General features: G+C 35.2%; 5 protein-coding genes across 5 annotated transcripts; all 5 read left to right on the forward strand.

The window, feature by feature from the left end:
• Positions 1 to 944: 944 nt before the first annotated feature.
• LOC145035093 (alpha/beta-Hydrolases superfamily protein) lies at positions 945 to 4179 on the forward strand. The gene is made up of 6 exons (XM_078983684.1): positions 945 to 1172; positions 2193 to 2313; positions 2454 to 3187; positions 3278 to 3383; positions 3456 to 3625; positions 3714 to 4179. The coding sequence occupies exons 3-6, from the start codon at positions 2481 to 2483 to the stop codon at positions 3967 to 3969; spliced, it is 1239 nt and encodes a 412-aa protein (XP_078839810.1). The 5' UTR covers positions 945 to 1172; positions 2193 to 2313; positions 2454 to 2480; the 3' UTR covers positions 3970 to 4179.
• A 1180-nt stretch (positions 4180 to 5359) lies between these two features.
• Positions 5360 to 7135, forward strand: LOC145035094 (RNI-like superfamily protein). Its single transcript, XM_078983685.1, has 2 exons — positions 5360 to 5852; positions 6186 to 7135. Exons 1-2 carry the CDS (start codon positions 5489 to 5491, stop codon positions 7073 to 7075), a joined length of 1254 nt encoding a protein of 417 aa, XP_078839811.1. The 5' UTR covers positions 5360 to 5488; the 3' UTR covers positions 7076 to 7135.
• Positions 7136 to 8393: 1258 nt separating this feature from the next.
• On the forward strand, positions 8394 to 9291 carry LOC145035095 (GEM-like protein 6). The gene is made up of 2 exons (XM_078983686.1): positions 8394 to 8615; positions 8705 to 9291. Exons 1-2 carry the CDS (start codon positions 8480 to 8482, stop codon positions 9154 to 9156), a joined length of 588 nt encoding a protein of 195 aa, XP_078839812.1. The 5' UTR covers positions 8394 to 8479; the 3' UTR covers positions 9157 to 9291.
• Positions 9292 to 10494: 1203 nt separating this feature from the next.
• LOC145033517 (putative GEM-like protein 8) lies at positions 10495 to 11411 on the forward strand. The gene is made up of 2 exons (XM_078982111.1): positions 10495 to 10726; positions 10829 to 11411. The coding sequence occupies exons 1-2, from the start codon at positions 10609 to 10611 to the stop codon at positions 11278 to 11280; spliced, it is 570 nt and encodes a 189-aa protein (XP_078838237.1). The 5' UTR covers positions 10495 to 10608; the 3' UTR covers positions 11281 to 11411.
• Positions 11412 to 13357: 1946 nt separating this feature from the next.
• On the forward strand, positions 13358 to 14243 carry LOC145033518 (putative GEM-like protein 8). Its single transcript, XM_078982113.1, has 2 exons — positions 13358 to 13594; positions 13686 to 14243. Exons 1-2 carry the CDS (start codon positions 13459 to 13461, stop codon positions 14147 to 14149), a joined length of 600 nt encoding a protein of 199 aa, XP_078838239.1. The 5' UTR covers positions 13358 to 13458; the 3' UTR covers positions 14150 to 14243.
• Positions 14244 to 15245: the final 1002 nt, after the last annotated feature.

Genomic DNA, 15245 nt, shown 5'->3' on the forward strand with positions numbered 1-15245 from the left:
CTGTACAGAACACGCTTGTATTAAAACTATATATTTAATGCAATGGATGATGTTGTTTGCTTGTTTATTGTTATACTATTTTGTGATACTTTACATGACGTCCTCCCCCCCAGAACGCTTCCGCCGTTCTCGGTTTTGGGGTGTGACATTTAAGTTGTGTATACTCCGGACAACTTGACCGATTGAGTGATTCAATTTATTTAAAAATTGATTGTTTGAACGAGGTGAGCTAATCCAACTATGTAAATCTAATAGACCGGTTCAATAGGTTTTTTGCCCTTTTATCATTATCACTTCAACCCGGTTTTTGAAAAAACCATCCGTCTAGCCTTAAAATTAGCATAAATCGGTCCTTATTAGGGATGAACAAAGGAACCGACCCGGCTGGTACTGGCCCGAATCGGACTCGGCCCGGGAACCAAAGTTGGCCGAAATTAAGAATCGAACCGGACTGCCGGTTTTACCGGTTCCCGGTTCTTGTTGTGTCTTCAATGTTGGAACCGGTCCTCGAGAAATAGTAACATACGGTCCGGTTTTTGCCGGTTCCTATCGGTTCCCGTTTCCAAAAATCTACAAGAATATCGTCCCGGTCCCGGCCGATCGTTCTATCCGGTTCTGGTTTCGGTCAATTTCCCAGTCAAAATGCTCATCCCTAATCCTTATTAAACCTCTCTCATATTCGATTTCCTGTTCAATCGGTTTGAACCGATTTTTAAAACATTACATTTAATCTAGTTTTACAAATCTTGGTGAACTTTGTTATTTGGTTAAACGCGTTTATTGTTCATTGGGTTGCTCATTTTTATCGACATCTTTATAGTAAGTTTTATAAATGGGACAATACGTTATTTATGCGTGTATACTAAATATAATGAGTAAATATTATTTTATTTATAAGTATAACATTAGCTATTTCGTGTTTATAGAGGCAAATGAAAGGAAGGGGTACAATCGTCTGATAACATAATTCAACTATGGCAGCAATAAATTTGAACCTAGAGTTACCATTTTTCAATTCGGAAGGTTGTCAAAGACTCGGCGCCCTATAATTGAGGAACCCAAGAATATCCCTTGCTGATTTCGTTGGTCTCTGAAGAATTCCGACACCGGCATCAACTTCGTGGGTTCCTTTTCCTCTGAAGTTTTTGCCGCCGGAGTCCATCGTCTCTCAGGTAACTAATCATGTCATTCAATTTCTGGCTGTTTTTATTGTTTGGTATGCCATCGTTGATACGATTGCAACCGATAGATAGTATTTTTAACCCGTTTAGGGTTTCTTGGGTTATGCATCTGTGTTATTGAATATTTCAATCCGAAATTCAAACGAAACGCTGGATTGAAAACCTACATTGCAGAAAAAACCGTTCCGTTTCACGTAAGTCGACCGATGAAGGCGAGATTAAGCATCTCGGTGTTGTACAGTACAACACGGTTAAAGCGCAATTTGATGAGTCACGTTCGTCACGCCTGTTTACAGCTATTGCCTTCCTTCTAATTTTCCCCTACCTCGCTCCTACCTTTTGGATTGGTGCAGTTGTGTTCAAAGTTTGCGTCACTCGTCAAACATCAATATTTGAATTTCGAATATTCCTTTTAGCATCAAAATTAGGGAAAACGTGCACCCTTTTGTCGCATATTTATTTCTAACAATTTTTTTTGCAAAGATGTATCGATTATCTTTCTTAATCGATACTATTGATTCAAGAAAATTCATCAAACCAAAGACAATAGCTACTGTATAATATTCTATTTTAAAGATTCTTTTTGAGAGGAGCATGGTTTTGTGCGTATTATTGGTGGATATGGGCGGTGGGCCAATCAATAAATTGTGTACAATTCCACTTTCACCCTCATGTTGGAGATAATTGCAAGTATCACAAAAAGTGTTACAAAGTGGACAAATCCCCAACTTTTGGTGGTGTTTAAGTAGACATCTTCATTGGCCCATACCATCTCTCTTTTTTATGCCCGGTATCTTCTTCTGGGATTCTTTTATGCTGCTCGAGGTTGACAATAATCGTGGCTCAAATATGTTCATTAGGTTCCGAATCAAGCATATACTGATATACTTAATACTTATGCCCCAATTTGTATAAATAATCTAGCCTCATTAGATTCTTTTCCCACATAAATTCGCGTTTCTGGGAACAAACGATGCGTAAATCTAATGCTTTCAAGAACATTTTCTGTAGATAGGAAGAAGCTTCGCTTGGCTGACTCTGACTGTGTATATATAAAAAGGCTTCGCGTGGGCTGTCAATAGGCACGTTTATTGGCAGCCCAAAGAACGACTTCAACCAAGACCCACTACAGGTAAGAAGCTACTTTTCTTCATCAAAAAACACGTTCTTTTTGACTTTCTTTGCGCGTTGTTCATATTTATTAATTCCAACGAACTCTGGTTTGTTTTTGTCGTATTTATATATATTCATAATTGCTTATTATATGATCAGAGATTCTGCATCGGTGACTCCAAGATTATGGGTTCGTTGTCTGGTTTATTTCAAAGGCCGGTTGTTGCAGCCTCTGCTGTTGCATTAGCTTCTGTTTCTACTGATCTTCGTGACAGATTCTTTCCATCCAAACCGGATTCATGTTCTTCATCAGAACAATCAATTGGCTGTTCATCGGATTTAATCAGTGAAGCAAAATGGGCACAAATCTCTGGTTCTAGTGTTTCAAAGCTATCTTTTTCAACAAAGAGTCGGATACCTGTTCCTAATTTCAGATACCCAACAATTCATATACCCAACAAGATGGCTTCTGATGTTGCGTTTTCTTCTGCTTTACTCAACGTGTATAGGTCAGCTGAGTTGGCAAAAGCTCACAGGCCAATCGATCATGCTTCTAGTATCCCAACAACCATGTCTAATGATCTCATTTACAGATGGCATTTACCACAGCCTAATGCCATTGGTTTATCAGAAAACTCTAAAATGGTGGTGGTTTTGCTTGGGTGGCTGGGTGCTAAACAGAAACATCTCAAGAAATATGCAGATTGGTATACCTCAAAAGGGTTCCATGTCATCACCTTTACATTTCCCATGTCTGAGATTTTAAGTTATAAAGTTGGAGGGAAAACGGAAGAGCATGTGAATTCGCTTGTGAATCATCTTTCTGAATGGTTGGAAGAAGAATACGGAAAGAATTTGGTCTTTCACACATTCAGCAACACCGGATGGCTAATGTAAGCAAAAGCAAACCCTTTTCATCTCATATTATTATTTAAAAAAAAAATCAAATCTTTATAACATCTGTGGTTGTTTTTATATCACAGATATGGAGCTATCTTGGAAAAGTTTCAGATGCAAGACGTTACACTAATGGGGCGGATTAAGGGATGTATAGTGGATTCTGCACCTGTTGCATCCCCGGACCCACAGGTAGTTATTGTTTGGTTACGTAAGATTTCTTTTATTTATTTATTTATTAAGTAATTGTTTAATTTGTTTCAGGTTTGGGCTTCGGGTTTCTCTGCTGCTTTTCTGAAGAAAAACAGTATTGCAGCAAAAGGACATAGAAATGAAGGTGACATCTCTGCCAAACCAGCAATGAGTGAATCGGCTCTGTTGGTGGTTCTTGAGAAGTTCTTTGGCGTGGTTTTAAATCTTCCATCAGTTAACCAGTAAGTTTTTTTTTTTTTTTAATCATTTTGTATGGTGGAATCAGGGAAGGAATTGTGTTTATTCAGTTCACTTGTTTTCACATTTCAGGAGGCTTTCGAATGTATTAGTACAGCTGAAATCCGGGCAGCCAAGCTGCCCGCAGTTGTACATCTACAGCAGTGCGGACAAAGTGATTCCTGCAGGGTCAGTGGAGTCTTTTATAGAGGCACAGCAAAGAACAGGGCGTGTGGTCAGGTCATGCAACTTTAAGTCAACACCACATGTTGACCATTTTAGGAATGAACCCGAGTTGTATGCTTCTCAGCTCTCACAGTTTCTCAAAGACTGTGTGCGTACTTCTTAAAAAGTTGATGATGGGGTTTGACACTGACCTTCACCCTGACTTTGATTCTTTTTCCTATTCTTTGACATGATGATCTATATGATTTAATTTTTAAAGTGGAATATATACACGAGGGACAATAAGTGTTGGGTTTTTAATGCTTACCCTTTAACCTGATCCTCTTACTGTAATCCGATTGTTACTGAATATAGAGATGAAATTACAATGCTACTTAAACGACTCTGATAATGGTATCTGTTAAAGTGGTGGATGGATACAAAACCAGTCCCATGTTGTCTCCAAGCGGGAGTACCACTACTAGTTTCAAACTTGCACCCATAGACCATTTAATGGTACAATATTTTAATGAATAATCTGATATTAACTCGAGCTTTGTAAAAACAAACGGTTTGGTTTGTTGTAGGATTTGGATTTATTGTTTTCTTAGTTGAATTTGGGATTATAATCTTTAAATCACATATAATTATCAACAATAAATCCTTAATAGATGAAAATACGATCACGTAAGCAGTTCTCCATTGGGACACACCTCATGCCCATAGGTTATTGACATGTAAAATTACTTAAAACAATGAAAACTTACAATTTTCATTGACCTCAATATGCTTCATGAAAAACAGATCATCATTTCACGATTGTTGACTTGAAATTGATTGAAAAATCATCAAATATAGCTATTACACCTATTGTGAATAATCATGAATCTTACACAATATTTAATAGTGAATAGCCGAATGATTTCATTATAAAGAATATTGAGCAAATGAAAGCGTTGAGCATATATCTAAATTATATTATATGCTCTAATCATAGAAACACATGAAAATGATATACGTTGATAATTGAACATAATGTTCATTTCTTAGCATGAAAATGACTCGTTAATAATTGAACATAACGTTCATTTCTATGAAAATGACTCACATTCATAAATAAACATAAATCATTTTCATATAATTTATAATTGTTATGTATAATTTAATTGTGTTGAATCTTATACATTTTGCATATTACAATATAATTTCTCCAAGCATGAGAGCTCTTAAAAATTTCTATATGTAGAATGCTCTCAAATTATAAAAATGTTTTAGATGATTGACTTTTATTTATAGTGACAAATCGTTTAACATAATTATTATTTTTAAAATCCTCAATTAATCCACCACTTATAATGAAAATCAATACTTCGGTCTAAAATTTTTAAAACATAACAAAAACTAATATCATTTGATGATATGATTGTTGCTTCCATATCATTTTCAGATGAATATGATTTTTGGTTCCATTTCCTATCATTTGGTACTTTAACTACTTTTCTTCTGATTCCGATCATGTCGGGTTTCGACCCGAAGACCACCCGTTGCTCAATCATTATCGGAGTTAGCTCTGCACGATCCATATCTCTAACTCCTTTTGGTCCCCGTTGAAAATCCATAACTCACCAGATGACAGAAGGAGTTCAGAACACTTGAATTAGGGTTTCTGATTTCCCACGATTCATCAATCAATCATATACCCAATGGGAGAAATCGGCGAAAAAGGCATAGCAGGGGAAGGAGAAGAGACGTGCATTAACGAGCGATTAAGGGACGACGAACTCCGAGCAGTTTTGGTTAAACTAGAAACCGACAAAGATAAAGAAGTTTTCGGTCTTGTATGCAAGAAATGGCTCTATCTTCAGAGCACAGAGAGGAAGAAGCTCTGTGCTCGTGCTGGTCCACACATGCTTCGTAAGATGGCTGCACGCTTCACTCGCCTCAAGGATCTCGATCTCTCTCAATCCGCATCACGTTCGTTTTATCCCGGAGTCACTGATTCAGATCTATCCGTCATCGCCACTGGTTTCACCGCCTTACGTCTACTCAAGCTTCAAAATTGCAAAGGTCTTATTTGATTCTTTATGGTTTTCGTTCTCACCTCCAATTGATGTTCTGTGATATATTGGAAGTGATATACTTGTTCTGAATTAACGGACCAGACTTGTAGAAAAGTCATGGCTTTGGTTTGCAGGGATGTTCTGACTTCTGAACTTCGGTTGAATGTTTATAATCCTTTCTGTTTGTGAGAAACCTTTTGCTTTTTTTTTCTTGTCTCATATTGTGTAGTGTCTAAACGGTTGTAATTGCAAGAACTCCCAATCCCCAATCCCCCATCTAAATTCCGTTTCACCTCTTGTTGGAATCCTTATATTCTTTTATGCAAATGTGGTTTTGCAGGTATCACTGATGCTGGAATGGTGGCAATTGGATCCGGTCTTTCATCTCTACAATCATTAGATGTTTCATACTGTAGAAAGCTAACTGATAAAGGATTATCAGCTGTCACCGATGGCTGCCATGACCTAAAAAGCTTACACCTTGCTGGTTGTCGCTTTGTCACTGATACCCTACTAAAATCCCTCTCTAAAAACTGTCATAATTTGGAAGAATTAGGCCTACAAGGTTGCACCAACATAACAGACACCGGACTCACTGCTTTAGTAGACGGATGTAAACACATAACGCATTTGGATGTAAATAAATGTACAAACGTGGGAGATCTTGGAATATCAGTTATAGCAGAAGCCTGTTCAATTTCCTTAAAGACATTAAAGTTACTAGACTGCTACAAACTCGGGGACAAATCTATATTTGCATTAGCTAATCATTGCAAGAATCTTGAAACCCTCATAATTGGAGGATGTCGGGACATATCGAGTGATTCAATAAAATCACTAGTTGCCACTTCTCAAACCCTCAAGATCTTGCGTATGGATTGGTGTTTAAATGTTTCAGACGCTTCATTGAATTGCATACTTTCACAATGCAGTTGTTTGGAGGTGTTAGACATTGGGTGCTGTGAAGAGGTGACGGATGCTGCTTTTGATGGACTCCGGAATCCGGAATTCCATTCCGGTTTGAAGGTTTTGAAAGTTAGTAATTGTCCGAAGATTACAGTGTTGGGAATAAGTATGGTTTTGGAGGCGTGTAGGTCTTTGGAGTATCTTGATGTGAGGTCTTGTCCAAATGTGACGAAAGCTGGTTGTGAAGAAGCAGGATTGAGGTTTCCGGAAGGTTGTAAGGTGAATTATACGGGGAGTTTAGTGGAGCCTGATGTCTTAAATTGAAAATGTTTATTTATGGAAATGGAATAGCTTGAAATGGGCTAACTATTTTTATTGTGTGCATATATGTTCAATGTTTTATTGGATATGTTTGTGGTTGAGTAGTGTTTTGTTAATTGTTTCAGATTCAAATTCAAGATCAAACTCAGACCAGGTGTGTTATCTCGTAGTTTTTGTTTGTTTAAGGCTACTTGTGTGGTCTTTATGAAATATTGTCAACTACAGTTGTAATATAATATCTAATATCTTTCTGTTTTCACTTTTCTGACTTTGTAACACATAAATTTTGGGTAGACTTAACTATAACGTTTATAAACAACTCAAATAATGACCCTAAGACAAACATTTCATCATGTTGCTTAATTGAACAAAACAGCTTTAAACACCTGTATTAAGAATTGGCTGATTGTTTTTGTGGGATTTGGAATTGTCTGGAAGAGGAAGGATATTAAGTATGCAGTATGTTTTGTTGACAGGATTTGACATGTAATTGAAATCTTCTAAAAAAATGTATATTTATAAAGGTTTTGACATTTGATTAATTAAAGCGAAGATTGAATTGGGGGCAAAAAGTAAAAATTTGTCACAGCAACCTAATGTGACCTGTTCTGCTGACATGGAATTTTTAATTTCTATTTAGTAATGTAATAACAACATTAACAATCATATCAAAATGGTGTAAAAACATAGGATGATGACATTTTTAGCTTTTAATAAGCAAGTTTGGTTTTAAGGAATTCCATCAATTTCAACAAAGTTAATTTTATCAAATTTTACAATTACTCAATAAATTTTACCCAATTTCTCTTAAATTTCACAAATTATTAAAATTGGCTAAAGAAAAACTCAGATTTCATTTTCTCATCTTCCACAAAGCTTAACCTTTAAGAGAGAGAGAGAGGGAGAGTATATATGTGTATTGTATTTTTTATGAATGTTACATGTTCTTTCTAGTCATGACATGTCAACAAATAAAAACAAGATCATAAAAGTCTTATCACCAATTGCTTTACACCTCAATATGATTAAGTTTAAGCCAAACAAAGATCATCTCTCACCACCCAAATCACTTTCCTTATTTTGCTCATCACAAAACTTTGTTGCTTTATCGTCAACCGATAAAAAACATGTAAAAAAACTGTCAGCATGACAGAAAAAGGTAGCTATACACAGTCAAAAGCAGCCACAAATATCAAAAAAGCAAAGTAGTGCATTCGAAAAGGCTTAACTACCAACCACCAGTAACCATGAGACATGGATGACTCATCAAAATAAAAAGTTGTCAGTTTTATTCAATCTCTAAATGCCTATAAATGTCTTCTTTCAAAACACATAAAATAACCCACCAAAATCAGCATTTAGCTTCAGAAATAGCAAAGGCAAATCACAGCAAACAAACGTCAAGATATGGATCAAAGATTCTCAAAATATGAAACTGGAGTTGCGATCAAATCAACAAGGGGACTACTATTGTCTAAACCTTATGAGCCCCATTACCCTCTTTCTACCACTTCTTCCAAGATTAATGGCATTAAAAGAGAAGGTAGTTTTGCAATCTATTAAAAATCACTACAGAATGTTCTACTTCTTTCAAATCAATTCTATCGAGCTTATACTGTTTATATTTCGCAGCAAGTTCAGGGCCAAAATTAATCGAAATCATGAAAGAGATGTTGAGTCATGGTGCAAAAATGATTCAAGTTGGAAGCCAAAGAAAAATCTTCAGGAAAACCTTCAGTATCAGAGAGGGAGAGAAGCTGTTAAAGGCTTCTGAATGCAACTTATACACTACAGCAGGTGCAATTGCAGGAATCCTTTTTGTGTCTACAGAAAGGGTTGCGTTTTGCAGTTATAGATCCATTGAAACATATTCTACCACAGGCAAGCTGCTAAAGTTTCAATATAAGGTGTCAATCCCTTTAGGAAAGATAAAAGGAGTAAGAGAAAGCATGAACATGAAGAGGCCATCAAACAACTATGTGGAGCTAGTGACGATTGATGATTTCAACTTTTGGTTTCTGGGTTTTGTAAATTATAAGAAAACCTTAAGATACGTTCATCATGCAATCGGACTCCATGCTTAAGCAAATGATGTTTGTAATTAATCCTTGATTTGATGTAAATTTCAAATGTAAAGTCTTACAGAGTTACAGTTATGCCCACATTTTGGCGGTATAACTACTTTAACTCTAATGAGAAAAAGATGTATGTTGATATCCTATCTCCGTGCCTTAATTTTTGTATATATATTAAAAGCTTTGGACCATAAGAATTAATTTTGAAATTATTTTTTTATGTGAAAAATTACATAGAGTATAATATGGTTTCTCCAAATTCTTATGTCATTTACCTTGAACTAGCAGTTATATAATATTAAGAAAGCTGAATTTCCACCAATGACCAATTTACACCTCAATTCCCTTAAAGAAAATAAAATCCAACATCGCAGTTTATATTTCCTCTTGCTTAGCATGCTATTGCTAATGTAAGTTGCAGGTGACATGTTGTCATTGTGATTATAATATGCCTATTCCAATTTCAAAAAAAAAAAAAATTTATATTACTTTCTTATATTTTTTTGAATCACAAGCCACGTATAATTTCATATATATGTTTGTGTGTGCAATACACAAACAAAATTATAAGATGATCAGTGTGTTCTTGTCTTTTTATAAGCAAGTAAAACAACGAAATTGAATTTCATCCCCTACTTCAAATTAGAAAGATAAATATTTTGATCATTTGATGGAGTCCTTCGGTCTTAATAATTTTCAGTTCCCTCTAATTTTCTAACCAAACAAGTAATGATTTGCAATCTTTAATTTCATTTCCACATAATTTCTTTAATTTCCGCAAACCAAACATAATGATCCGAATGCCCGATCATGCTACAACCTATAATATATATAAAGTTTGGTTAATTAAAGCTCACTATATTAGTTACTTTTACTTCATTTTTTCATCTTCGACAAAAATTAACCTTCAAGAGAGAGGATATATGTGTATTATGCATATCACGTGTTCTGTCTAGTCAGTACATGACAACGTGGAGACAAGATCCTGAAAGTCTCATGACACAACTTCTTTACACCTCAATCTGGTTAAGCAAAATAAAAGATCACCTCCCCACCACTTCCATATCACTTTCCTTAGCATGGTCTTATAAACTGCATTTTCGGATATAATCGTACGACCAGATAAATAACTTTGAAAGAAACCGTCAGCATGACAGCAAAAGGTGGAGATACACGGTTAAAAGCAGGCCATCAAGAAGATAAAGTAGTGCTCCAAAAAAGACTCAACTACCAACCACCTGCACAGTGAGGATGAGATATGAATGACTCATCTAACTAAAAGTTGTTCAAAGTTATTCGATCTAGCTTTGTATGCCTATATATATATATATATATATATATATATATATATATAATGTGATCAGTACTCAAAACACATTACCCACCAACTTTCAAGACACCCGAATCAGCAAAGGCAAATCATACTTTCAAGGAACCCGAATCACATCAACATACGTCAAAATGGATCATAGATTGTCAAAACATGATAACGGAGTTGCGATTAAATCAGGTAGGGGACTGCTATTATCTAAACCTTACGAAAGAGAAGGAAGTTTTGCAGTCGGCATTAAAAATCATGGTAATTAACTATCTAGCACTATATATAATTACTTTAACTACAAAATGGTATACTTCTTTCTTTCAATCGATCTTAATCTGATTATATCTTTGTAATATGCAGCGAGTTCTGGGCCCAAATTAATTGAAATAATGAAACAGAAGTTGAGTCATGGTGTCAAAATGATTCAACTCGGCAGTCAAGGTAAAATCTTTAGGAAAACCTTTGGCACCAGAGAGGAAGAGAAACTGTTACAGGCTTCCCAATGCTACTTGTACACTACAGCAGGTGCAATTGCAGGCATCCTCTTTGTGTCTACAGAAAGGATTGCATTTTGTAGTGATAGGTCCCTTAAAACTTATTCTCCCACAGGCGAGCTGCTAAAGTTCCAATATAAGGTGTCAATCCCGTTAGGAAAGATAAAAGGAGTAAGAGAAAGCGTGAACATGAAGAGGCTATCATATAACTACGTGGAGGTCGTGACTGTTGACGATTTCAGCTTTTGGTTTCTGGGCTTTGTGAATTATAAGAAAACATTAAGATACGTCCGTCATGCAATCGGCTTGAGTGCTTAAGCAATGGATGTTTTTAAGTAAAATGATGTAAATTTCAAATGTAAAGTCTTAGAGTTATATATGTAATATGTCCACATTTTGGTGGTACAACTACTTTCTCTCATGAAAATAAAAAGATGAATGTTAGTATATGGTAATCTCCATGCATGTCTCGTTTTTTTGTGAGTTTTTGAGCCATATACATGTTAAAATTTGAAGCTATTTGTTCTATTTAATAGAGTATATGTGCTCTCAACAATTTAAACAAATTGGAGAATTTGCTTAAGTGATCCCTATCTATCCATTGAAAGTATACTTAAAAATGTGTGCATATATGGTATGGCATTCAATGTCACATGAAAAAACAATTTGGAAGTCTTTAAAACATAAGAGTTCAATAATAGAGTTAAATGAGGTGGTAATCATAGTTGTCATTCTCTATCATTTTGGAATGCCACTTTGGCATTCAATGAACTTGAAAAAAGAAAGTAAGTTTTCTAATTCTTAATAACTATTTAAATACATTCCATTAACTGACATTTATTGAGTTCAATGTATTATAGAAAAAAAAAATTAATAGAATTGTATGAAATATAGAATAAAAACATGACAATATATTAAAATCTATAAAGTTCAATGCATTATATATAATGCCGTGAAAATCATGTTAATTGTCTTGTGTTGATATATACCGTTTGAGATAAAATAAAAGTTTCCCATAAAAATTAGTATATTCTACTTCATGATTTCTAGAACAAAATCCTACTTTTTGGACCATAATTAGAATTTTGATGACATGGCATGCATCTCATTTGAGGTGCATACTACAAACGGAGAAGATATCCAAAAAGTCTTACGTCAATAACCATGAGCTTGCAGTCATATCACATATGATATCTAAATGCCCACCACTTTACACCTCAATTTCAATGAATAAAGTAAAACCCATATCGACATTCACATACATTTCGGCTTGGTTCGCATGGTAATGTAAGGTGCATGTGACCTGTTGCAATCTCGATTACATGGTTTTTTCAAATTCTGCACGTCACCAACGAATAGATATCAGATATTTATGACAGGAATAGTCATAGATATATCGATGTGAGTATGGACACCACCACCACTGTGAGTTTCCGGTTTTAAATGGGCTTTATTTGACAATTGACGGATTTGGAGCTGAGGTGTGGGCAAGTATGGAGAAATTAATGAACTGAATTCCCAGATCTGATTATGCAGTGGGTTCACAGGAGTTACAGGTTTGATGCGATATATGGGTTTTGGCCCCACTGGGGGGTTGCCGGTGATGGGTTAGGGTCATGGTGGGCCCCACATCTTATGTCAAATACTCAAATTGAAGCACACATTATATGCAAGTAAAACTATGAAACTGGATTTCATGCACCACGTCAAAAGAAAAAGAAAGATCAATATCTTCATTTGATGAAGTATTATGATTTCAACTAACTTCACCCTCATCAGTTTTGTAAAAAAAACAAGCCATGCAATAAAATCTTCAATTTTAATCTCGCATAAATTGGTTGGATTCTTGAACGAACATAAAGATAAATATCGTAACACTGGTATGTAGTATTAAAACGGGTTAAAGAAAAGCTAACTATTAATACCTTTAGTAGTGTATTTTCATATATGTCTCCATAAGATATATATGTAGTATTTAAATTGTTATGCATACCAGATGTTGTTTGACTGCTTGTAGTTATGACATGGCAATGGAGAGAACAAGATCTAGATCTCCTGACCCGCGTACTCCTTTACACCTCAGTCTGATTAAGCACTCATCTACATTACTTTCCTTAGCCTGGTCTTTTAATTTGCATTTCGAGTATAATCTCCCTTTACTCGTCATCAATCATCATCACTAAACCTTTGTGTTTTCCCAACCGATAAATAACTTTAAAAAAACCGTCAGCATGACAGCAAAAGGTAGACATACACAGTTAAAAGCAGGCCATGATAAAGAAGCTGGTAAAGTAGTGCTGAAGAAAAAGACCCAACTACCAACCACCGGTAAAGATAAGATATGGATGACTCATCCAAATAAAAGTTGTCGTCTTTATATGCCAATAAATTTCTTCTTTCAAAACACGTTACCCATCAACTTCGGCATTGAGCATCAGAAATTGTAACCATCAATACCTTCGAGTTAACCAAATCACAACAAATTTACATCGAAATATGGATCACAGATTCTCAAAACATGACACTGGAGTTGAGATCAAATCAACTAAGGGATTACTATTATCTAAACCTTATGAACCCTGTCACTCAATTTCTTCCGCTTCTTCCAAGATCAACGGCATTGAAAGAGAAGGTACGTAGTTTTGCACTCTGGATTAAAAATAACTGTACTTATCTTCTTTTAGTCGGTCTTATAATACTGTTCATCTTTTGTTAATATGCAGCAAGTTCAAGTCGCAAGTTAATTGAAATCATGAAACAGAAGTTGAGTCATGGTGCCCAAATGATTCAACTAGGCAGCACTCCAGGTAAAATCTTTAGGAAAACCTTCGGTATCAGAGAGGAAGAGAAGCTGTTACAGGCTTCCCAATGCTTCTTGTACACTACAGCAGGTGCAATTGCAGGCATACTTTATGTGTCTACAGAAAGGGTTTCATTTTGCAGTGATAGGTCCCTTAAAACTTATTCTCCCACAGGCGAGCTGTTAAAGTTCCAATATAAGGTGTCAATCCCGTTAGGAAAGATAAAAGGAGTAAGAGAAAGCATGAACATGAAGAAGCTGTCATATAACTATGTGGAGGTAGTGACTGTTGATGATTTCAGCTTTTGGTTTCTGGGCTTTGAAAATTATAAGAAAACATTAAGATACCTCCATCATGCAATCGGCCTTGAATGCTTAAGCAATTGATTCATGTTGAGAATTTATCTTTAACTTGATGTAAATTTCATATGTACATTCTTATAAACAGTTGAATGCTTAAGCAATTGATTCATGTTGAGAATTTATCTTTAATTTGATGTAAATTTCATATGTACATTCTTATAAACAGTTGAATGCTTAAGCAATTGATTCATGTTGAGAATTAATCTTTTAATTTGATGTAAATTTCATATGTACATTCTTATAAACAGTTATCCATATTTTGGTAGTACATGCTACTTTCTGTAATGAGAAAAAGCTATCTATGTTGATATACGATCTTCATGTCTCATTTAACTAATATTTTGTGACATCTTGGGGTGCTATAAGTTTAATCTTCAAGGTTTACTGGTCTATTGTATAGATTATATGTGCTCCCAACAATTTAAGCGATTGAACAAATTGAAGAAGTTGGTTAGTGATCATTATTTGTGGAAAGTATGCTTTAAAATGTGTATATCTTATGCAAGACTACATGTTTGGCAACGAAATGGCAATATGAAATTGATTTTGAGTAATTAACCTTACCATCAAGAATTCGAGATCTAAAAATATTAAAAAGTTATCAATGGGCTGATGATTCTTGTGAGTATATTGAACAAGAAGCATATGGAAAGAAGTGTTTTTGATCAAACTTTGGCAATTATTATGAAGTATGAGGCTATAGAGATGATTGGAGTGAAGCCAAAGTAGAATAAAGGTCTTACCATGGAGAATATGAGATTTACTGAAATCAATGTGTTTATCTTTGGTTTCATTCTATAGCTTGGAATTGGATTCCTTAAACTTTTAGATATTATTTGTATTGAGTTGTGTAGTGTGCATCATCATTTAGCCATATAGCCACCACACAGACCAAACATGGAGCCTAATTTACACTTTGACTTTATAGTTGATGGTTCCTATATCAGATTCGACAAAATATGTCGGAGACAAATTTGTCATAGTTTCTGGTAGACCTGATAAACGTGTCCTGTTAAGATATTAAACGGGTTGAAAGGGCTTCACTCTAACCGACCTGTTTAATTATCGTGTCGTGCTGTGTTAACTCGTTTATTTTCGTGTCAGTTTTGTGTCGGGTTTC

Source organism: Lactuca saligna, chromosome 3 (assembly GCF_052625555.1).
Source record: "Lactuca saligna cultivar CGN05327 chromosome 3, ASM5262555v1, whole genome shotgun sequence".
Classification (NCBI taxonomy): Eukaryota; Viridiplantae; Streptophyta; class Magnoliopsida; order Asterales; family Asteraceae; genus Lactuca; species Lactuca saligna.

Bases quoted from the DNA above. Each gene is read 5' to 3' on its own strand.
- LOC145035093 (XM_078983684.1), top strand. From the start codon at position 2,481: ATGGGTTCGTTGTCTGGTTTATTTCAAAGGCCGGTTGTTGCAGCCTCT. The intron at 3,188-3,277 runs GTAAGCAAAAGC...TTTATATCACAG, and splicing joins AGCAACACCGGATGGCTAAT to ATATGGAGCTATCTTGGAAA. The intron at 3,384-3,455 runs GTAGTTATTGTT...AATTTGTTTCAG, and splicing joins TTGCATCCCCGGACCCACAG to GTTTGGGCTTCGGGTTTCTC.
- LOC145035094 (XM_078983685.1), top strand. From the start codon at position 5,489: ATGGGAGAAATCGGCGAAAAAGGCATAGCAGGGGAAGGAGAAGAGACG. The intron at 5,853-6,185 runs GTCTTATTTGAT...GTGGTTTTGCAG, and splicing joins CAAGCTTCAAAATTGCAAAG to GTATCACTGATGCTGGAATG.
- LOC145035095 (XM_078983686.1), top strand. From the start codon at position 8,480: ATGGATCAAAGATTCTCAAAATATGAAACTGGAGTTGCGATCAAATCA. The intron at 8,616-8,704 runs GTAGTTTTGCAA...TATATTTCGCAG, and splicing joins TAATGGCATTAAAAGAGAAG to CAAGTTCAGGGCCAAAATTA.
- LOC145033517 (XM_078982111.1), top strand. From the start codon at position 10,609: ATGGATCATAGATTGTCAAAACATGATAACGGAGTTGCGATTAAATCA. The intron at 10,727-10,828 runs GTAATTAACTAT...TGTAATATGCAG, and splicing joins AGTCGGCATTAAAAATCATG to CGAGTTCTGGGCCCAAATTA.
- LOC145033518 (XM_078982113.1), top strand. From the start codon at position 13,459: ATGGATCACAGATTCTCAAAACATGACACTGGAGTTGAGATCAAATCA. The intron at 13,595-13,685 runs GTACGTAGTTTT...GTTAATATGCAG, and splicing joins CAACGGCATTGAAAGAGAAG to CAAGTTCAAGTCGCAAGTTA.